We start from the raw sequence: 24156 nt of genomic DNA, 5'->3' as shown, positions 1-24156 counted from the left end.
TTCCCTGAATTTAAGGAATGTGCGCCCCCTCACAAAGCCGCAGCAGGAAGGAGGGCGGTCTGGAGTCTTTAGAATACAATACAGTCCGAGTCTACGCGGAGGTTAAATGCCTTCAAAGGGAAGTCACGATTCCAAGTAAATGTTGAAATTCAGATACGGAGAGAGGAAGCTCTGGGCGCTCGCGGGCTGGGGGGAAAGCCCTAGACTGAGCTCGACGCGGCTTGGCCAGGTGCGGCCACGCCCCCTCTTCAGGCGACTGGTAGGAGTGAATCACGAATGGGAAATCTGCAAGCTGGGAGGGGGTAAGGGCCGAGCCGCCGGCCGGGTTAACACAGACTGTAAGCGCAGCCGTGACACTCGGCCCTCCAGTGTTGCGGAGAGGCAGAGCAGCGCGGCACCTGTCCGCGCCGGGAGCCGGGACGCGGGCGCGGGCGGCCGAGCAGAAGGGCACCGCCGCGGTGCGCGCCAGCCTTCGGCCCGGAGGGGACGCGGAGCACTGCGGACTGTTTAGGCATGAGCGACATTTATCTCAGATGTTGGATATTTGCTTGGAAAAACGTGTGGGTACGACCTTGGTAAGGAACTTGATCTTGTTTTTGATTCTGAAATTGATCTGAAAACTTCGCCCCCCCCCCTCCTCTTTTCGGCTAACGTAGTCGCAGTATAAACCAGAAATGCTTCTGCTTTAGGGCACTTAGCACTGTCAAACATTTATAAGACTTTTTCCTTATGAATCATTAACCCTTTCAGTTCTAGGCATAATTGTCAGTTCATTGAAATTTCAATAGTGACTCCCGCCCACCCCCGTCCAACAAAAGTAACTATTCCGCGTTGGCTTAATTTTAAATTTTGGTTTTATTTTAACACTTATGTGGCATCGTGACTGTACATGTCGCAACTACGTAGACTTAAGCACGTTTGTTTCAGTCGTGACTGAGGGAAGGACAATTTCGCATCTGATTTTTAAAAAAGGGGGGGGTCATTATATTTAGAGAAGAAACAGAAGAATGGAAAAGCCACCCTGAAGGACTTGGACAGTGTTGTGTTTACATTCTAACGAGGACACGTTCTTACATGGAAATAATACCCTACTCCTTTTTAATACGTTCCTACTTTTTCCCCCAACACGTCTGTATGGGAAAACACTGCAGACGTTGTTTACCTTTTTACCCCCTCTCTCTCTTTGGAAAGCACTTTTCCTGCGTGTGAGGGGGGGATTTTCGGGAATACCCTTATCAGTTTACAAGTGGAAGCAGAGCTTGTCTTCTGAGTCTTCTATATTTGTTATAACTTTAGTTACAGTAAACTGTAGCCCATCAGTGACTTCTGGGAATTCGTACACTTTCAGATTTAAATGGAAAGTGCTATTTGTAGCTGAGGGCTCCTAAAGGAATTCTCTTTAGGGAATTCTGTTGAACAGTTTTATGTTTTGTTTTTGCTTTTTCAATCTGGCGTAAGATACCCACAATCAAAAGGAACTGTGGGGAGTTTGCCCCCTGCCCCCCACCCCCATCTTTCCTCGTCTTTTCCTATGGTCCAAATGATTTCTGAAAAGCTGCAGCTCAGTGATGCTGGCAGGATGCAGTCCTTTTCAGTCTTCCATGTGAGAGGATGAAAGAGATCGCGCTGCAGAGGGGGTGTGGGGGGGGGGGGTAAGTTGTTTTGAAAGTTGTTTTGAGTTGGGAGCTGGTGGGAAAGTTCAGTCTTCCCCATTTGGAAAAGGCAGGCTGGGTTCCGCTCCTGCACCACACGCGCTTTCCATTTTTAGCTTCATTCAGAGGCAGACAGAGCTCCTTCCTCTTCCTCTCCTTGTTTGTGACACTTTTCTGAGGCAGCTTTTCCACAGCGTTGAGGGTCTGGCGGCCATGACCCCAGGCGTCCTGGGACAGAGGACTGGGCGCCCACAACATTTTTCTGCTGTGAGAGGTAAAGCCTGGGATTGTTCGGAGGTGGTTCTTTTCTTTTTAAAACTTTGTCTTCCAGTGAGGTTGCCACACTCTTTGTTGTTGTTATTGTTGTTAAAGGATAGCATTTAAAAACCTTGCTTCTCCAAGGCAATCTTTATACGGCTTTTTGGCTCTTACTCAACTGTACCGAGCACTCTGCATCTGCTTTTAAAGTCTTCAGACGACTGTATTAGTCATAGCCTCTCAGAGGAGCCACGGGACAATGGGGATTAAAGGCCTTTCCCTTCTCTTCCAGGCTGCCCCCAAGTGTAGCTCCAGTGCTGTGAAGGTTCCAGGGTTGGCAGAGGGGACTGAAGGGACCATGAAAATGGACATGGAGGACGCGGATATGACTCTGTGGACAGAGGCTGAGTTTGAGGAGAAGTGTACATACATTGTGAATGACCACCCCTGGGATTCTGGTGTGGAAGGAGGCACTTCGGTTCAGGCGGAGGCTTCCTTACCGAGGAATCTGCTTTTCAAATATGCCACAAACAGCAAAGAGGTAAGCCTCTGGTTTCTTGCTGAAGAAGATTGGCACCTGATGCCAAATCTCCCTACTTGCCCTTGAGGCCTTGTATATCTGTGAGAATCTGTAAGTATCAGTAAATAATTGATCACTTAATTCACTTCTTTCATTGCTTTCTCTTGCCCTAAGTCTGTCCCTGCTTATTTTCTCCAGCTCTTGACTATTCCATATTAATCAGTAAACAGTTAAATTTTTTGGCAAGTTGACATATCTTAGAAAAGCCGAATTGCAGCATGGGGTGGGTGAAATTGTCAGCAGCTTCGAGAAAGTTTCCTGACCGCTCTGGACTCACTGGCCCTCATCACCCAGTACAATTGCTTTGGAGGGAGAAAACTTTTTCTTTGAGAAAAATGTTTTTCATGTTTCTTTTGTCTCCTTTTGGTCATGAGATGGCTTTAGTCTTTTTTTAACGAGCCAGCTTTATTAGCTGGGTTTCTAAAATTATTCTCAAAACCTTGACGTGTTTATGAACAGAAGTGATGGTGTAAATTGAGAAGAGGTTCATGTAAAAGTGTCCTCTGTCCGGATGACTTCAGAGCTAACCACTGTTTATCTGCAGCAGCTCCTTTGCTTTGGCAGGGCTGGCAGGCTGATTCCTTCTTAGCCTCTGAAGTGGGTACACTCTTTGTTGTTTCAAAGGGGTTGAAAACCCAGACTTGGAATGAGCAAAGGATTTGTGTTTACCCTTTTATATAATGATTATAGCAAGGCGTGATGTTTAGCTGTGAAAAAACTTGCAGAACCACCTCTTGTTTTGAGAATTCAGCTACTGCAGTTGCTCTCGTGGGTCGACTGCAGGGCTGAGTTGAAGGAATCAACCCCACCACAGACTTAGCACCACCATTCCCGTCACTCACTGTCAATCCTATCACTGCCTTCAGAAAGTCGTGAAAGGGGGCGATGGGTCTTTTGCTGTAGGAGTCCAGAATTCCATCCCGAGACTATTCATTAACAACCATGTCAAATCACTTTCCTCCTTCCCTAAGGAACAGTATTTGAAGGCGTTGAGAGCTGATTTGGGAAATACTTTGTCTCTTTCCTGTTGGTGTGTCTGAGTTTAGTGTTGTTAGTGAGGGGGTGACACAGCTGTCTAAAATTAAATAGAGCAACTCTGCTTTGGGTTTCATTAAAACTCAACTCCCCCCCACCCCCGCTCCCCGTTTTTCCTACTGGGAGAGAGGAGGCTGATTTCATAAAAAGCAAAATTTAAATTGTGTTTGTATGTGAACATTACCAAAAACTTGACCCCAGAAGTCAGGCTTAATTACACCTTTTTTGTGAAAGTAACACCCTTTTCTATAGAAAGTCTCTTAGTTTGTGGCCCATGGAATCAGTGTAGGATTTGTTTGGGTCTGTAAGGTTTGTCTGTGGCTTTAAAAACTGTAGCATTTTTTTCCCAGATCAAATTTGACCAAATACTGGTCTGTTCCCAGATTTTAATTGTGTTGTGTTGCCCTGTCCAGCCGCTTGGGATTAAAATCAAGACCTCTACTCTGGTTCATCCTTGCCTTTTAGTTCTGTAGTATTGTCCTCATTTCAGCTCTTAGCCTGTCTTTCAATTTTCATCATTCTATTTAAAATAATAGCTAAATAGAAAAAACAATGCCCTTAGATCATTAGTCCAAAGTTCAAAAAACTAGGCATGGACTTAAGGTGTATACTTGGAGGCAGAGCCAGACTTGGAGCAAAGTTCTTCAGACTTTCCAACTAATGCTTCTACATTGTGCTACACTGGCCCCTCTTGGTGTCACTGTGGTTTTATTTATCGTCTTAACATACTTCAGACCAATCCTTTCTTAAGCTTGTTTGGCATTTTTTCACTGCATGTGTTAACTCCTTATTTCGTATGTTCAGCACTGAAAACGCATACGGTACCTGTATTCCTAAGGAGGGTCCTTCAGAACAAACCTAGTAAGAGGCCAGGGTTCTTTTATTCTATTTTCTCCTATTTGATTTTACCGAAATGCTTGAAGAGAACAGTATGTCTTTAGTCCTTCATCATAAAAGTCAGCAGGAAACCAGCTTAAATGTAATAATACTGGCTTAAGCTCCCTCTGTAATGAGTGCCTGCTTTTCAGTTTCTCCTTCCTTTTTGCCTTTTGGAAAAGGACAGCTCCCTCAAGATGGTGAAAGAGAACTGTGAAATTGAGCCATTGAGAGTATGATAGCTGCAAACCAGTTCTAGGACAGGAACCTTCAGAATGGATGAAATGTTTACATTATCATTATTCAGTTCTTTCAGTCCCACAAGGCGTGGAAAGAGGAAAAAAGCCTTTGTACATGTAGTTTTTATCTGACCGATGTATCTTGCCCTTCTTTAAATGTTTTCATTTAAGTAGCAGAAGATGTTACATTATGTACTGATGTGCTGACATCCTGGGGATTTTTTTTTTTAACAAGACCATTTTTCATTATGAATTTGTGCTATGTGTCAGCACCTTTTTCTTTTTTTTTTTTTTTGGTTTAAAAACAAAACATACAAACCGTATTTCTGATCTTGACCCTCATTTTTAGATTTAGTTTAGAATCATTTTGCACCTTTAATGAGGCTGTTCTTACTTCCTATTTCCAGAACCCAAACCAAATATAGATGTTCTATTCAAAAAAACTTTTAAAACTTTTTAAACTGCTGGGTTATTCTTTTAGGGGGATTTTCCCCTTGATCTCCTGAAATAATCTACTGTGAATACTTGAACACAGAAAGATTGATTTAAACACTTCTGTTCTAGAAGCCGTAGCCTGAACTGAGGTTGCTTGCGTTGAATTCAGAGGCTCTGTGGCTCTGAGCCTGAACTCCAGCATCATGTGGCAATTAAACATCAGGCCGATGATGGGGACTCAGTGTCCATTTTGATTGAAGTCCATTATTAAGTCATCTGTAAAAAGTATCTCGCCATAATATGCAATTCCCTCTTCACACTGCCTTTTATTGGGAGACCATGTAACCAGGCATTTCCTTTAATATAAAGATAATTAAGGAAACTTTCCAAAAACATCTCTTTCCACTCCACCCCCTTTTAAAAACAATGGAGTAAAGTGCAGGCTGAAGTCTTGGTTCACTGCAGAGCACTAACCATCTCAATGCAAATATCCTTGTATTCAAAATAGAATTTTAATCTAATGAGTCATTTCTTTTGAGGGGGAGGGGAAGAGGTAGCTAGTAATTAAAATGATTTTAATATAATTTGGGGTGAGGATACTTATCCCATCGTTAGACCTGAATGATATTTCTGCTTGAAACTCAGTGAGATTCATGTGTATATTCATATATTCCTGAAGAGGGAATTCGCTTTAAAAAAAATTATTCTCCTTTCTATCAAACTTTGATTCAGGACTCCTAGTCCACCCGTACTAAGTTGTGACATCTTCATTTTGTGAAATGGAAAACAAGCCCTATTTTTTGTCTGCAGGTCTTGGACTTCAGGGTATGTTGTGTAACTGAGGCTGTTGATAGATCTGTAGGGGTCAGCCCAGCACAGAGCACACAGCTGGGAAGAGCGGGCAGGCGGGGAAGTGTGAAGGCCAGCATCCTCTCGCTGGTAGATTTATGGGAGGCACACAGGAGTCTGGGCCCAGCAATGATGCTTTAGGACCCTGGTCAGTTCCAGTGAAGTTTCCTTCCTGAGCTTAGGTGAACACATTCTTAATTAGTCCTTCTAGTTCTGGGAAATTCAAGGCACACACCAGGTTTCCCTACATTATGTGCTGGCTCCAAGGATAGAATGTTGTTGGTTGTTGGTTAAGATTCACATCCAAATCTTTCCAGGGCCAGAGGGAGAAGTATGACTTAGTCTCTTCCCATTAAAAACTACCCTGGTTCTGATCCCCGCTCTAGTTACCTGGCTGAGCTCAGGAGTCTTAGAGCTGGAATCTTAGTTATAGCTCTTATGTCCTCTTTGAATAATTTCTCAGATAAGGATCTGAGATGAAGGTGCTGATTGTGAGATAGGGTGCTGAACTGGGAATGGATAGAGATAGTATATGAGCTAAACGGTTCCTTCCAGCCTCAAAATTCTGATTTGGTGTCTCTGTTTATTCATGTGTGAGTATATAAGTACCCAAAGCTCTATGGATCACAGAACTTAAAATATTAGTGTTCTGTCTCACTTGTAAAGATAATCTGGTATTGAGGCTCTTTTATTTGTTTGGGACTTGAGGATTTCCGCAGACCTCCCTTTCCAGACAATTGTTCTCCTGTCTTGTCTGGTGAGTTGCATTTGTATGGCTATTGATGGCAGGAGCTCTTTAATGCCCTCTCATATCTTCGCCAGTGACTTGCCTATGGCTGCGCTCAAAGATGTTTGGTGGCGTATGTCTTCTGCAAATTCTTTTGTAGGAACAAGTTGCTAGTTGACTTCTTTCGGACCATAAGAAAGTGTTGTGTATTTTCTTAGTGTAAGATTGATAGCTGAATACGAAGCCCATTGGTTAAAGAATGGCAATTCAAGAGAAAAACCCTGACCTCGTTGTCATACTACTTGTTGGTAATCAAGCTCTGACTCCCAAGACATTGTCTGCAAGAGACTATAATTTAAAACAAAGTTGATAAACCAGTTGAGTACCTTTTTTAAAATTACTGCTTTAAAGTGGATATGTTGAAAATATCAACTGCTTATTATTGGCTCACCAGTGAATGCCATTATTTGTTTTTCCTGTTTGTCATTTTAATATTATGGAATAATCACTCAGATATGAATGCCAAATGATTTCTGTCATAAAAGCCGATTCCATGAATTTTTCAAATTCATTTCAATAATACATAATAAACAGTAACCTCTGAATAAGTCTACTTAAGCTTTAGGATGCGTTTTAACTCAAGGCTGTTATAAGGTACTCCGCAGAGCTATACTGCCAACATATACCAATAACGATGAACTGTTATTGAAAGGGCAGATAGATGTAAATGAGGCAGAGGAGGAGAATGAAATGAACATCTGCTTTTTTCAGCTCTTGCCAGAAATTCATAACGGACCAAAAATAACACTCTAGCTTACCAACCTTGTTTCAACTTGTGTTGGGTATAGGAAATTTTCTTTTTTTCTGTCTTTCCAGTCTCGGTATGCTCCATTGGCTTGTATATTGAATATTAAATTTTTTAAATTAATTTTTAAGTCATGTATATGAGAAAGACTGGTCTGTCACAAGTGTGTAGGTGTGTTCTATATCTTTTTAAACAAAGATTTCGGTTGTTGATGAGATTTAATGAAGTATCAGTGTATATCAAAACCAAAATCTTAGATTCCACTGCAAACATTTATTGATTCATATATAAAGGCCTACCATTTCAGGTGCACAATTAGAAAGGAGCCACCAGGGATAATAAAAACTGGAGATAAATATGTTTTTACCTCTCCTCTTGGTCCATATCAATAAGGCATTCAGTAAGTGATTTGTAGGCTGTTTTGGGTGAAAAGAAAATCAAAATGGGAAAGTGAGTGAATAAAAAACAAAATGTACTGCACAGTGTTGTAAAGGACTGTTACAGAGTTCTTTTGAATAATGACGAATTACTTCCTGATTCATGGTTGGTGACTTTTTTTTTAAACCCCACCCCCGACCCCAAGAAATTTACCATCAGGGAGGAACTGGTATAGTTAACATGTTTCTTTTTAGCAAGGCCCTCCAAAGTCAAATGTGTGATCCATCCAGTCTAACAAAGCCATTTCCTCAATCTTAGAACCCACAGCTCTCCTAGGTATAAATTCCATTTCAGAGGAAGACTTTTGACCACCGTTGAGCAGAAGATGCTAGAGAAGAGCAAAGTTACTTGAAAGAATTTCCTTCTACTAAAGAGAACTTACAAATTATAAAGAAAGAAAAAAAAAACAAAAAACCTCATCTGGAATGAAAAAAATATATTATGTTTTGTTTCTGGTTCCTTAGGCCTTTGTGGAACAACCAAAGAACATTACTTTGGTTTCTGAGGTTAAAACTATTTTATTCCCCTTAAGCACACTGTGTTTATGGTTTGAGGGAGAAGAAGAAATAGGAAACTAGGAGTGGGCTAAAATGGTCTAACCTTGACTAATTCTGCAGTATTCGAAACTCATCCTAAAATGGAATAGTTTTACCCACTCTGTTCTTCTAGCATAAAAAGTATTAATAAAAAATACTGGACCCTCAGTCACCAGAGAACTAGACTATTATACTTGGCTGAATATTTATTTGCTTATCATCTGTGAGTTTAACAGATAGTCTTCCCCAAAAGTCAGGCTCGTTGTTAATTATGTAGGCACGATTAATGTCTGCTCTCCATAGCACAATTTTGTTATCATTGGTGGTATTACCATTTGACAATTCAACTCATTGAAATGAAAAGATCGATTCATATTTTACTGTTGAACTCACTGTTTCATATGTTTTACCCCCTTTAGATTACTGGAGTGGTGAGTAAAGAATACATACCAAAGGGAACACGTTTTGGACCTCTAATAGGTGAAATCTACACCAGTGATGCAGTTCCCAAGAACGCCAACAGGAAATATTTTTGGCGGGTAAGTAGGGAAATTTTTCCCAACTCATTAAGTATCAGGGGGAAAAAATGAAACTAAAATTGCTGGGTCACTTCCTTCTTCAACTGTCCTGGAGCTCCCCACAATATTCAGGGTCCTCACGGACACAGGGAATTCTAAGCAATTGTGATGAAACGGGTTAAAAATTCAGCCTGGGAAACACAGCTTGAAGGTAGTTGGGGTGAAGAGGTGGTCTGTGTGAATCTTAACTTTTTGCGATTCATTGGAGTTTTGTGATGAAAGGAAACAGTTTGCTGCTTGCTTCAAGGGTAAGTTCATTTGCATTTCTGTGCAAGGAAGTAGTAATGAGTCACCAAGTCTTAGATTTCACCCCTTCTTGATTTCTTGCTGACTTAACTTTAATTGAGTGGACGAGTAATCACAAATGAATTACCTTGAAAATAAATGCCATTTAGGAAGGATGGTACTGGAGGAATGGAGATGGACTACAAGACTCATCCTGTTTAAATGCATCTGTACCATGAAACTGCTGGATTTGACAGCACATAAGTTATTCCATAGTGTAAGGAAGATGCTTACAACATTCAAGAGGATAAACTTCCCTTTAACACCCCATCTAGTCAATCCAGTTTCCTTTGGAATATCACAGTTAGAAAAAAATCTCACAGGTGAACTAATTAGATGGAATCTTTAGGTAAAAGACCCTGGATGAGAATGAATAGAAAAAAGCAGACTGTTTTCCATTTGCCCATCCATCTCTCTGGATACTCCGTTTCCTCAATTAGAAAATAAATTTAAAAGCAATTATATGTATGTATGTATATAGACTTGCATAAAATGTACATGATTACTGGGAAACATTTATTGAAATTCTTTCAAGAAACAGTTGCATGGTAGCAACAAAAACTGTATTGTACTTACTTGTTTAGTCGCTCAGTTGTGTCCTATTCTTTTGTGACCCCATGGACTATATAGCCCACCAGGCTCCTCTGCCCATGGGATTTCCCAGGGAAGAATACTGGAGTGGGTTGCCATTCCCTTCTCCAGGGGATCTTCCCAACCCAGGGATTGAACCTGTATCTCCTGCATTGATAGGCGGATTCTTGACCACTGAGCCACCAGGGAAGCCCATATTATACTTATTCTGGTCGGATTTACCTAGAATGCTTATATTTTTTGGACAAGTATTTTTATAAAAGACCTATAGTTTGTGATCACCCAGAAGCTGTTCCTAAGAAACAAGCTTTTAAAAAAAAAAAACAGGAAGTTTTGTATTTTAAGAAATCTACTTTACTATTTTCTGAACAAAAGAGATCACTGAGAAGTTTCCACTATGAATTGCATGCTCAAAATTTAATAATTACTCATACTTAAAATACATTTAATACCTGACTAATAATGGGTAAAATGTGAGTGCACTTTTGCCTTTATTGCCAATAAGGTCTTCTGAGAAGTGAGCCATAGATGTTTGTAATTCTTGAGTCTAAGGTCTGAATTAAAACAATCCAGCATAAGTGTGGTTAATGCATGGTCCTTTCCCAAAAAATGACAAGAAATATTTAAGAACCTCCTATCTCTGTCTCAGTTCCCTAGTTTATTGAAGATCCACTCTAAGTAGCTGAAATGCTTTCCCTGAGAGGATTTATTTGAATTTGGTCCTTCACATGCAAAGGACACTGTAGGAGATGACTCCCCACATGTTAAAAGCATCCCGATTTTGTTGGCAGGAGTATGAACATCTGTTGTGAGGAAAGAAAAAGTTTCATGCAAATTACACAAAGAAGAGAAGGGATGTTCAAGTTGAGAAACCAGTGACATTTCTTGTAACTGTGCTATGAGTCAGCACGTTTTTAATCTTCTTGATAATATATGGAAATAAAGTGAGGGTGATAGGCAGCAGTGTTCATCTGACGTATCATTATTTTATTTTCTTGTGGGGGTGTGTGTGTGTGTGTGTGTGTGTGTGTGTGACTTCATGGCATCGACATTTCTGTTTTTAAATGAGGATACAGTAAATTGTAGTCTGTGGAAGACTGACTGGAATCAACATACCCGTAGCTTTAGAAAGCAGTTTCCGCCCAGCGAAGAGTGCAAGAGCGATGGAACCCCGTGTTCCTGGAAGTTTGCACATCAGAGTAAACAAACTTGAAAACCCCTCTTGATAGCAGAATTCACCCAGCCTTGTTCCATTTTCTCTTAACAAAACACACCGCAAAAGCTCTCATAAGCTGCTTTGATGAAGCCACATGTATTTCCCCCTTCACAATTTACAGGAAGTTACTCTTAAAAGAAAGTGATTCTGGTGTTTACTGCCTGTGTTAAAGGGACAGAGTTCCTTTTTGTCTCTGATAACGTTTGAGCGAAATACAGAAACACTTTAGAGATTAACATAGTCAGTATGTGACTAAGAACAAAGCAATGACCTGCTGTCCGGTTAGAGCAAAACTTCTGCTGTGAATCATGCCCTATGACTTGGAGCCTCCAAGTTGCAGAAAACGAGGTACTGCTTGTATATGTGTAAGGATCTTTCTTAAGTCTTAAGATGAGATGGGTACATCTTAAAAAGAGGGAAAGAGAAACTTTCTGGGGAAGGTAAAGGGTCTGTTTATAAAGTCGTTTCAGTAAGACTTTACCTTTTTACCGAGTGGCCTGAGGATATCTGCTAACCAGAAGTAGTAGTAACTCTACGACAAACTTTGAATTCCTCATTTTGTATTGCTTTTAAAGAACAACACCGTTTTTTCCTCTTCTTCCAAAAACAAACCCTAGGGCTCTGTGAGTGGTGTCTTAGCCACCCCCCTCACAGATAAGAGGGTTCCCTCTCCCTCCCTCAGCCTTGAAAGAAAAGCACAAGGCCGAACACATTCATCAAGAGGAAAAGTGACTTCTCAGTAGACTGTCAGATGCTGGCTTCTGTCCCAGTGTTCACTTTGTTATGGCAGGTGAAGTTCACCTTGGCCCCACCCAGCGTTTCCACAAAAAGGCAAAGTTCCAAGTATTCATATGAACAAGTGTTACTGCTGGACTAGGAGGCTTGGGGGTGGAGGATGTTTGCAGAGTTTAAGCCTTGGGCGGGGGTGTAGGAAACGGGCAAGTACAGAGGCCATAGAAAAAGCTGAGAGACTCAGTTTGACGTACTCAGTCGGGTTGGTCTAATACCTAGTGACTCAAAGCATTAAAAGTCAGAATGATCGGAACTCAAGCCAGCCGTGCTGCCTGTGCGCCATTCACTCTGCTAGCAGATGGAGTACTAGGTGCGGCAGCTCCTTAAACGAAATCTTGGGTTTCGTTCTTCTGTAGGTTTTCCCCAAACATGAAAAGACCCTAAAACTGAAATGGAAAAGGTAACTGATAAAGCGTGCCTCCCGTTTCCTCCCTTATTTCTGCTGATTCAAGACAACTCCGGCTAAACTGATTTCCTTTTCTAATGAGGCAGTCAGGGACCAGAAATCACACTTGCCATGTGCTGGCAAGCTTTCCATTGCATTGGGGGCTTTATTTTCCACGTCTCTCTTCTCTTTTGCGCAGATCTATTCCAGAGGGGAGCTTCACCACTTCATTGATGGCTTTAATGAGGAGAAGAGCAACTGGCTACGCTACGTGAACCCAGCGCACACTGCCCGGGAGCAGAACCTGGCCGCCTGTCAGAACGGCATGAACATCTACTTCTACACCATTAAGCCCATCCCTGCCAACCAGGAGCTTCTTGTGTGGTACTGCCGGGACTTTGCAGAAAGGCTTCACTACCCTTATTCCGGAGAGCTGACAATGATGAATCTCAGTAAGTGGATTACAGAAGAAAAAAAAAATTAAAAATGCCAGTAATGTCAGTTCTGCCCCTTTGCACTAATAACATGTTGTTTAATTACATGGCTTCATTTGATGGGCCAAGTAGGTGGCTTAAACTCAGCACTGGGAAGAGAAAAACAATTTTTTTCAGTCTCTATTCCCTATAATGAAACTTGATCATTTAAAAAATACTGAGAGCAATTCTGAATGTACAGGAAGAAATAAAGGTCCAATGTTAATCTGTCCAAAAGGGGGCAGGTAGGATTATATTGTAATAGAGATTAGTTCTGACATGCCAAGGATGGAAGGTATAGTTCCTTGTTTGTGGTAATTTCTCAGTGCTTAAAATAAGCTTTGAAATGTAGATGCACATTTGGTTATCAAGTTATGGTCTGATGCGAAACATAATTGTTTTAGAAAAACTTGGAGCTATAATTTTTTAAATCTTATTCGAAATGGATAACCCTGAAGATTTTATATCTTCGCTTCCTTCCTTATGGTAAAAACCTAATTATCTGATCTCCTGATCGGTATTACAGTAACCACCTATCACTTTTATCTTAACAAATTTTCAGTTCCTTAGGTTTATAAGCTTTTACTTTTCTATTGGTTAAAGTTGCTGTCGTGACCTCTCTGCAAAGGGCTACTTTGTTTTAGTCATTCTCAAGTGATCTCTAGGAATGATGTAAGATTTACCATAAAATTCCAACCTGTTGTAACTATAGTTGTATATTCTCAGACTGCTTTTAAAGCAGGTTTTTAAAATCCTCTCCTTTTGGTTTCAGAGTTCGGCATCTAAAAGCTGAAATTTTTGTAACCTTTTGTTTTGATCTCATTTCCAACATAAGGAGAAGTTGGAAGAACAGTACAAAGAATTCCCAGAAACACTTTACCCAGATTCATCAATCATCCATATGCTGTCCCATTTGCTTTATCTGCAGTCTAAATTGTTTTAGTTCACATTTTGGCCTTTGAGACCTTTGGGATGAATGTTAATATTAACATAAATTAGAATTTGACTTAAATTTTTAGCCAATTAACAAACCAATTACTTATCCTAGTCAGGCATAATCCAACTCTATAGCTATTTGGTACTCATCCCAATGATCTCCCAATGATCTCAAGACTATATTTGTAGTTTTCTGAAAAGCTGAGGCTATAAAAGCTTAAAGACCTCTACCATAATATCTTTACATTTGTGTTTGTGGTCCTTATGTACACACATATAGTTACCCTTGAGGTTTGGGGAAAAAACCTTGAAATGTTTGGAAACAAATTGGCTTCCAGCTTGAGCATAGTAGGTATAATCAGGTCCTGGCCAATGGTGGTGGGTCTTTTCCCTCATCTCTCTAGCACTTGCAAGAGTCCCCATTATATCACTAGTACCCAGCATCCCAAGAGCCCTTCTGCTCTTCCACCCTCTGTAGGTGCCAGGCCCAGTGGCAAAAGGCAACTTACTCTCCAACAGGCCATCTCCCAGGAAAATGTGCTGCTGCTTCTTGAGGGTCTCCTCACATTCCTTGAGCTTCATCATTCATGGATTCAGAAAAAAGACTTTGATTTTTTGTTTTCTTTGAACTGTAACTCCATTTTAAATGACCCACCTTGGTGACTTTGCAGTAACTACAAAGCAGTTTTTTCACATACATCCCTCACCTTCTTCCACACAAAGAAAGGTCCCAAAGGCCTTGAATTTTTATTCCCCAACAAAAGGCTTCAGCACAGAATTTTCAGGTTCAAATGGTTATTCTTTAAGCTCTGAAGGAACAATCATGTTCTCTATGAAATGACACCTTTGTTCCCTCAAATATCTGTTGATGTTTATGCAGAGTTTTTTCTAAATGGTGGTTGAACATTTTCAGGTACCCACTCACTGTCCAGTATTCGTAGTACAGAATGAAAGTTCACAATAACCAGTCACAGTAAGCCAAGACTCCTGCTGCCTGTTGTGAAACCAGTTGTCTAGGTGTGGTAACTGATGATTGAGATGCTGATCAGGAAAATTTCCACTATTTCATCAGGTCTAAAAGGTAGATTGTGTCTTCAGATGAGTTGTGTTGGGTTCCATGTTTCATGCACAGTAGAGGCCTGTGTCAGAATCTCTGTGAGGGCTTTAAAATGGCAGTGATGGTTCAGTTGGTAGAGTTTTGAGGAGAACAGATTTGAAGAAAACTGAAGTCAAGAAAAATAAATAGCCAGAAATCACAAATAGTTATTAAAAAAAAAAAAAAGTAGGAATTATTAGGTTTAACTCTTACTCTCCCAAGGTTGTGTGGTTTTTTTTTGGTATTTTTTTTTTCAGTCTATCTAACTAACCCATCTAGAAAACAGTTGACCAAATTATAGACTTCTAAATGTTAATCTGCTTTCTCAGTTTCAGTTGAAAACAGACTTTGTTTTGCCTACTGCAGAACTTCTAGGTTCTTTCTTATAGTCTTGGGGGTTCTTATTATAGATCGAAAATGTGAGTCGGCATAATTAAGCCATTCAGAGCCTTCAGAAGCAGTTCACTCTTGAAATGACTCCGTCCGCCTACAGCCATTAAAGAATTAAGAACAAAAACAGATCTTGATTTTCTTTTTCAAGTTAACTCAAGCTGCTGCTGAGTGGGAGAGTCAGAAATGACACCAGCTCCACTGATTACTCAGCTACTGAAGGATGGTTTTTTTAATATACCTTCATATAGACTCCATGAGGGCTTCCCAGGTGGCACTAGTGGTAAAGAACCCATATGCCAATGCTGGTAGATAGAAGAGACGCAGGTTTGATCCCTGGATCAGGAAGATGCCCTGGAGAAGGGCACAGCAATCCATTCTAGTATTCTTGCCAGGAGAATCCCATGGACAGAGGAGCCTGGCAGGCTGCAGTCCATAGGGTCGCACAGAGTCGAACACGACTGAAGTGACTTAGCACACACATGCATAGATTCCATGATTGACACTTTAGAACACCTGAGGGGGGCTGACATTGCTCTCCAGATATTGTTTTTTTTAATAGGAAATAAATGTGTTTTTATGAAGGTGTAAGATAGTGAGCATTTATCGTGGAGCTATGATACGCTAGGTACACTCTGCTCAGTATTTTGCATAGAAAATAATAAATTCCAACTTTTCTTGTTGTTGGCTCGATTGTTAGCTTTGCAGCAGTTCAATAATTGGATTATGGAGGTGCTCAGCAATAACACCTGACTATAAATAGGAGGGCAGTGCTATGGACAGATTAAAACTTCCTGCTTATAACTTTAATTTATTCAATATTAGAACCCAGAGAGTGTGGAAGCTACTAGAAAAAATTAGGAGACTCAGATGTAATTTGCCACATAACAATGGCAGAAAGTTGTGATGGTGAAGCTTCTGTGTTTTCTTTTTTTTTCGGGTTACGTCTTTTTTTTTTTTTTTAACCTGAGCCTATATGGTTGCCTCCAAATCATTCTTTTTTTGCCTCAAAATCCCCTCCTGTGGCTGAGATGCCTTGCCTATCAGTTTTCCAACTTAGTTGTCTCTCTTCTTCTACCATTTCAGCTTTAAAAAACAAAAGTGACAAGTTGAACTTCCTGCCTGCTGAGCCTCACTGAAAGACTGATATTGGCCTGATAAGGGGGTATTTATTTTGGTTTAGTGGCCTCAGAAATCCCTCTCCCTCAACAAGCTTTCCATCACTGCCCCCATCACATCCTCCCTGATAGTGTCTGGGCTGTGTTTATTCTGGGGCTTCGGGCTCACCCGGGAGTAACTGATAACAGCCAGCAGAGATAACATTCTGAGGGGGCTCTCAAACTGGAACCGAATCCCTCAAGCCTGTCAGCCTAGAGAATGGATTTGAAGAGTTCAGACTCTGGAGTCCACAGAGTTCATTTCTAGACCTATCGGGTATCAAGCCTAGAGTTCTTCCTCCATTAAATCAAGCAGGGACAACAAAATGATGCTTTTACGGAGGCTTAGCAAGGTCCCCCAAGCCTGTCCTCTTCTAAGGCTGAGGCCAAGAGCTCTCCTGATGGCATCTATACAAACCCACAGCTGATCATCTCTCCCTACACTGAGGGCAGGTGTGCAGGCTGGAGTGCTTACCAACCAACAACCAGAGCTCCAACCAAGCAGCTTGTATTTTACTTTTGGTTTCCAGGGAAGGCTGAGCAGGGAGTGGTCGGTTTTCCCAGCTCTGGGTGGTTGGTGTCTTCCTGAAAGCATCTTTCGTTCTGCGTGTTTGGAGGGAGCAGTGCTGGCCATGACCTGGAGAACCTGTCGTAAACAGGCTCTGTTTAAGAGCATTGCTGCTGTTCCTAAACAGTGTGTTTACCAAGTAATAATATGCCATCTTTTGGAATACGTGTGTTCATCTTCGCTGCCTGTTTTCTTTGGTGCTCTAAGTAATTGAACTGGCTCGCAAAGTGCCATTTGTGGTTTGGCAGCGATGACTATGTAACGCCTTGTGATTCCGGGGGACAGCATTACTGGGAGCCTGGTGAGACCCGGAGCCTCAGTGAAATTCTGGTGTTGTCAGCAAATCCAGAGGAAGGGTTTGCATCACCTTGCTAATCTGTTTGACAGAGGCAGTTTGAACAGGATTTTATCAAATTCGTATTAAACAAGAATGGAGGTGAAAATTGATGACTGCTTATTACTTGAAATGAGTCTTCATCTTTCACATCTAGTTCACAGGGTGTGCTGATTTCCTTTAGGTAAACTGTGACTTTTATTAACCTGTGACACCCCGCACCCAGTATTTCGTGGAGGCACGCTCCTACTCTAGGTTGAACAGGACTGTTCTATCATGAGGATTTTACCAGTGGAAACAGTCATCCAAACGATGTTATTCATTTGACTGATGCCACCGGTGACCCGGTTTTGCTGAGGAGGAACTGGAGTGGCATGAGCCTTCCAGAATGAGTGGGTGTTGAGAAGCCAGGTGGCCCTCTTGGGGCAGCTGGGGCTCAGGTTTGCTCAAGGAGAGAGCAGCCTGGGCAATGTCGCTTCAATTTTCTGTCTCCCTCTGAGTAATCATCTCCCTTTATTTCAGCACAAACCCAGAGCCGTCCAAAGCAGCAGAGCACTGAGAAACATGAACTGTGCCCAAAGAGTGTCCCGAAGAGAGAGTATAGCGTCAAAGAGATCCTAAAATTGGACTCCCACCCTTCCAAAGGGAAGGACTTGTACCGCTCCAACATTTCACCCCTCACTTCAGAGAAGGACGCGGAAGACTTCAGGAAAAACGGCAGCCCGGAGATGCCCTTCTACCCGCGCGTGGTGTACCCGATTCGCGCCCCGCTCCCGGAAGACTTTCTGAAAGCACCCCTGGGATGCTACGGGATGGAGCGGCCGCCCTACATCACTCACTCCCCCATATCGTCCTCCACGACGCCCAGCCCCTCGGCGCGCAGCAGCCCGGACCGGAGCCTGCAGAGCTGCAGCCCGCACAGCAGCCCCGGGAACACGGTGTCGCCGCGGGCCCCCGGCCCCCAGGAGGCCCGCGACTCCTACGCCTACTTGAACGCCCCCTACGGGGCCGCCGCCGAGGGGCTGGGCTCCCTAGCCGGCTACGGGCCGCCCACCCACCTGCCGCCCGCCTTCATCCCCTCCTACAACGCGCACTACCCGAAGTTCCTGCTGCCCCCTTACGGCATGAACTGCAACGGCCTGGGCGCCGCCGTGAGCAACATCAACGGCCTTAACAGCTTCGGCCTCTTCCCGAGGCTGTACCCGGTGTACAGCAGCCTCTTGGGCGGGGGCGGCCTGCCTCCCCCGGTGCTGGCGTCCGCCTCGCTCCCCAGCTCGCTGCCCTCGGAGGGGGCGCGCCGCCTGCTGCAGCCCGAGCACCCCCGGGAGGTGCTGGTGCCCGCGCCGCACAGTGCCTTCTCCCTCCCCGGGGCGGCCGCCAGCCTGAAGGACAAGGCCTGCACCCCCACCAGCGGCTCCCCGACAGCCGGGACCGCCGCCACGGCCGAGCACGTGGTGCAGCCCAAAGCTACCTCAGCGGCCGCTGCGGCCCCCGGAGGCGAGGAGGCGGTGAATCTCATCAAGAACAAAAGGAACATGACTGGCTACAAGACACTCCCCTACCCGCTGAAGAAGCAGAACGGCAAGATCAAGTATGAGTGCAACGTCTGCGCCAAGACTTTCGGGCAGCTCTCAAACCTGAAGGTAGGCCTGGCTGGCGTGGTCACCCCCTACCCCCACCCCACCCCACCCCCTACCCCCACCCCACCCCCACCCCCGATGCGCGGTCTTTCCCCGGGAGGGCACACAGCGCGCCTGGGTACTTAAACCTCTTGCAGGTTGTTGATTGCTGTTTCCTCCGTGTAAGACCCAGGCATGGCATCGTGGGCCAGGCAGCCTGGGACCTGTTACTTCCCCTCCCCCCAGTATCTGCTGATTAATAAACATCTGGGGTTTGGGCTAGAGGATCAGTGTGGAGTCCCTGCTTAGGCTGTGAGTTTTCTTTAGCTCAGACACGACAGAGTGTTCTGAAGCCCACATTGGAGTTTGATTTGTTCTAAGACTTCACCTTGATGCTTAAGAGGTTTGCATCCTAAATGCCCGGAGTACTTGAGCCGGGATGTTCACTCTTACAGCCTGCAGACTGGGAGCCAGGCTAATGTGTTGTGGCTTCTTCCCAGGTCCACCTCAGAGTGCACAGTGGAGAACGACCTTTCAAATGCCAGACGTGCAACAAGGGCTTCACTCAGCTCGCCCATCTGCAGAAACACTACCTGGTACACACGGGAGAGAAGCCACATGAATGCCAGGTGGGCAGTGTTTTCTGGGTAGAACTTTCGACCTTTGTACACAGTGTCTCAACAGTCACCCTCCTGGTGTCCTAAACCAACGTAAGAATTCTGCCTTCCTTCGGCTGCTGATGAGATGACACAGCCGGCTTCCACTGGGTGGACAATGGTCGGGGAGGGAACCACCACCCTGTGGGAGCGTCCCCACTTCGCCCTATTCACCTTGCGCTGCGGTGAGGGGCCACAGGGAGTTTTCTTTCCCCTCCCAGTTTGTCCTGCGTGGGTGGGCAGCTGGCACCTCCCCTTGGCAGCTCTTAACCTTCTGGTTTCCATCCTCCCTTCTCTGCCTCCCTCCCCACACTGCAGGTTTGCCACAAGCGATTTAGCAGCACCAGCAATCTCAAGACCCACCTGCGACTCCACTCCGGAGAGAAACCTTACCAGTGCAAGGTGTGCCCCGCCAAGTTCACGCAGTTTGTGCACCTGAAACTCCACAAGCGCCTACACACGCGGGAGCGGCCCCACAAGTGCGCCCACTGCCACAAGAGCTACATCCATTTCTGCAGCCTCAAGGTCCACCTGAAGGGGCACTGTCCTGTGGCCCCGGCCACTGGGCTGCCTCTGGAGGACCTGGCCAGAATCAACGAAGAGATTGAGAAGTTTGACATCAGCGACAATGCCGACCGGCTGGAGGACATGGAGGACAACATCGACATGACCTCTGTGGTGGAAAACGAGATTCTGGCCGTGGTCAGAAAAGAGAAGGAAGAAACTGGCCTGAAAGCGTCTTTGCAAAGAAACCTGGGAAATGGACTGCTCTCAGGGTATAACCTCTATGAGTCAACAGAGCCGTCCCTCCTGAAGTTGCCTCACAGCAACCCACTACCTCTGGGACCTGTAAAGGTCAAAGAAGAAACAGTCGAACCTATGGATCCTTAAGATTTTCAGAAAACAAAAGGTGTTTTGTCTTGTTTCTTAACTTACGACTTGGCGAGTCAGGGTGCCTGTCGCAAGCGCTTGTACATAATTCCAATTCTGCAAAGCTCTCCCTGACGGCAGATGGTTTCCCTCACCTCTCTGGAATTAAAGAAGGAACCCCAAAGTTACTGAAATCTCAGGGCATAAATGAGGCAAAGACAATATATATACCTATTATATATACTTATTTACACCCCATCTATATATTTGAACCTGTTGTATTTTGAATATTTGTGTGAATATGTTTGCATAGCCTCCCCATTGCTAAGACTATTGCCTAGCCATAATTATTTTTTCAATGATAATCCTTCATAATTTATTATACAGTTTATCATTCAAAAAGCAATAATTAAAAAAAGTTTACAATGACTGGAAGAATTCCTTGTAATTTGAGTTAAGTGTTATATTTTTGTCTGGTGGCCATTCTTTGTAGATAATTTCTGCACATCTGTTTTAAGTATCTTAAGATTTAATAAACAGATACATTACTTCAAGTCAACCTCCCTCTATAATAATGGTTTGAAAGTGAGGTTTGAGTATTGCCAAAGTTAGGCAGTTGATGTGTTCATTCATAGGATTATATTATTTGAACAGCCTTGTATCATTTGAACATAATTTGGGGGTATGTTTGCAGAATTAACCAGTAATAGGTGGAAGAAATAAAAACCTTGTATGTTTCTGTAGAGAGTTCAGCATTCCTGCCCCCAATCACAGATTTACCAGAAAGGTGATAAGGCGTTGCCAGTCTGTCTCCCTCTTCAAAAAAACAGGGTTGTCCCATCCCCAAAGTCATGTGACCATTTGCAGTGGCCATGAGACTTTAGCATCCCAATGTATTATCTGAAAATGTGAAGAAGACAAATGCCATGTTTAAAACCACTGCAAAATGTTTCCAAAGCACAGATGGTTTTGTATGGGTGAGGTCTGGGGGCATGAGTCCAGGTGTTTTTGTTGTTGGTCTTTTGTTATTACGTCAGAATTGCACAAGCATGGTGCTCCACCAGGAAGGATTTGAGTTAGATAGGCTCAGGCCACACTTTAAAAACCAAAAGCCAGAAAACGGGTATTCTCGTTGTCTTAGGGTCAAAGCGGGTAATGAACATTCCTGTCCCCAACACATCAGTTGTATTTGTTTTTTCTGTGCAACTCAAGACTTTTCCTCAGTATTTGTGTTTTTACATTTTATGGTTAATTTAATTGAAGAAGAAAGGGCATTGCAAAGTTGTTCAACAACAATTACCTCATTGAGTGTGTCCAGTAGTGCAGGAAGTGATGGCATCTTTAATGATTTGCTACTCAAGAGGAGAGAGCACGTGTGCACCAGAGAGATGGAATGCATCCCATTCTGCCTCGTCCTCTGCTAAGCCCAAAGATAACACGTTGGCATTCAAGGTGTAGCGGACAATGATGTATATTTATAAATCTATTTATACCACTATACCATGTATATAGAATATATTTATAACCACTTAAAATTGTGAGCCAAAACATGTAAAAGATCCTTCTTTTCCTAATGGCAAAAAAAAAAAAAAAAATCAAACCCTTTCTGACTCTTTGCTTAATTAGCACTCGATGACCTCACAATTACATTGGTGAGCTTGGGCACCCCCTTGGTATTATAAGAGATCCTAAAATTTTGGTGCAAAGGTGGGGACCGCATAACAACCAGGGAGAAAGAGACATACCTTTTTTAACTATTAAGGACAATCTAAGATGGCTTTTTTTTTTTTTTTTTTTTGTCACATTCTGATGTGGTCACACCCAAGTCCCAGAAATAGAAATCCCATCAACCACTGTAACTTTTCTCTCTTCCTCTCCTTCCTTCTTAAATAACTGATGGATCACTAATCAATCTGGTTTATATATTCAGCATTTTGGTCTGTGGCAACTAGTATCAGCCTACAGAAGAGAACAACAAATGTAGGATAATCCAGGGAAACCTAAGAGCCTTACTGATCTGTTCCTTTAAATAATGAAACTGACAGTTTTTTTTAATATTTTTTTTAACAGTGTTTGACAAACAGTCCTTGATTATAAGTAAACCAAAGCATCATACTGACACTGACATCAAATATTTTCTATTCCCCATCACTCATTTGTTCTCTTTTTTCCCTCTCATGCTTTCTCATTAGTGGAAATTTTTACTGAGACCTGCACAGTGGCTTGAGACCCCGTAATTCTCTACCATCTGACTTTCCCTCTGAGGCCTCTTACATGTGAATATTGAGCCCACAATCAAGAGTGGTTTTGTTTTTTTCTTTCTTCTACTCAAAACTGACCAAAGTTACTGGCTTTTTACTTTGCTAGAACAAACTATCTTATGTTTACGTACTGGTTTACATTGTTATTTATGTGCAAATTGTCAAAATGTAAATTAAATATAAATGTTGATGCTTTACCAATGCTTGTCTAATGTCTTGAGTGGAGGGTGAGGGAGCAACACCTTAGCCATACTGTAAGGGTGGCCTTAGAACAAATTCCGAACGTGACACAATTTGCCTCCATCCTGCTCATGTCCCCACCCCCATCCTCCGTGCCCCATAGAGATGATTCCCTAGTTTTCCCACCTCCGTTGGTGACTGCATTTGTCAGTGATCTGACAGGGTTGATCGCTTGCCTCTCATAAATCGACAGTGTAAGATCTTTGTCTTTAATTATGGGCCATAAAAATGTCCTCTAAGAAAAGCATTTCAAGCATGAGCCAGCTATTGTTTGCTTTTCTTGGACTTTTTTGTTTGTTTTACTTAGTTGATGGGCAGTGGGGTGGTAGCGAGGTGAGGAAGACTTGGATTAAGTCCAGAAATGCCATCCTAGCCTTGATCCAGGATGTATGTGTGTGGACCCAGCCAGTTCATGGGTGAGGGGCTCTGGGGAGCCCTGGGAGCCTGAGGAGCATTTTACCCATTGGTGGCATTATTTTTACTTCAGTAGCCAACACTCCACAGGGAACCATAGGGAATACTTCTGCATAGTTTTTCTGCCCTATGTGCTACAGTATTTTTTTCCCCTTCACATTTTAACTCAGGAAGTAGATTTGCCACTTGTGCAATTTAAAACAAATTTCAAGAAAGCTGTTTGACAGGCCTCTGGGCATTTTTAGTATGAAGCCCAGGAATCACAGTAGCCTGGCCATGTGGTCCCAAGGGTCATGTGTTGGGAATGGATCTACTTGTTTGTCCACTGACACTCCAGACACTAACCTTTCTCCAGTCACAAACAAAAAGCAAAATTTGAGTTTCACTTGGTAGACATGAATAGGAGAGATACTTATAGAAAAGTGTTAGTGCCCTCAATGAAAAAAAAAAAACCTAAAAGCCCTTCACAAATGGTTTTCATGTTTGCCACTTCATCCATTAGCAAGTTCATGGTACCATGCATGTTAAGAAAATAATGTTGCTTATATTTAGACACTCAAAACTGCCCAGTGTTTTTTTTTTTTTTTAATGTTTCTTCTTTATAGTCACTTAAACATCTGTGCCAAGAATTTGAAATGCTGCCAGCATTTTACTGTGGAGTTAAGAAAACCAGACCCTATTGTCATAAACGTGCCAAATGGTGCTGGATGCACTACTAAATTCTACAGAACCATTGTGGTAATAATTTTTCAAAACAAAGCCCAATCAGATCCAGAGTATAACAGTTACTACCATTAATCATTGTTCTTTACTTGGCAAAACATACCTTTTTTTCTTGAGAGTTATATGTCTTGAGCACACTTGT

The 24156-nt window shown here is 42.8% G+C and overlaps 1 protein-coding gene across 6 annotated transcripts; it reads left to right on the top strand.

Annotated features, from left to right (window-relative positions):
• Positions 1-391: 391 nt before the first annotated feature.
• Positions 392-22834, top strand: PRDM1 (PR/SET domain 1). Of its 6 annotated transcripts, none has more exons than XM_061427689.1 (7): positions 393-575; positions 2203-2451; positions 8850-8969; positions 12477-12729; positions 17754-18874; positions 19351-19479; positions 19825-22834. In XM_061427689.1, the coding sequence occupies exons 1-7, from the start codon at positions 534-536 to the stop codon at positions 20395-20397; spliced, it is 2487 nt and encodes an 828-aa protein (XP_061283673.1). In that variant the 5' UTR covers positions 393-533; the 3' UTR covers positions 20398-22834. The 6 variants fall into 6 exon arrangements, with proteins under 6 accessions (XP_061283675.1, XP_061283673.1, XP_061283674.1 ...); XM_061427690.1 differs by lacking the exon at positions 393-575 and adding an exon at positions 586-1926; XM_061427691.1 differs by lacking the exon at positions 2203-2451 and having other exon boundaries at positions 392-575.
• The last annotated feature ends 1322 nt before the right edge of the window (positions 22835-24156 follow it).

Source organism: Bos javanicus, chromosome 9 (assembly GCF_032452875.1).
Source record: "Bos javanicus breed banteng chromosome 9, ARS-OSU_banteng_1.0, whole genome shotgun sequence".
In the NCBI taxonomy this organism is placed as follows: domain Eukaryota; kingdom Metazoa; phylum Chordata; class Mammalia; order Artiodactyla; family Bovidae; genus Bos; species Bos javanicus.
Note: the sequence above shows the minus strand (reverse complement) of the source record. Positions and strands in the feature narration are given on the sequence as shown.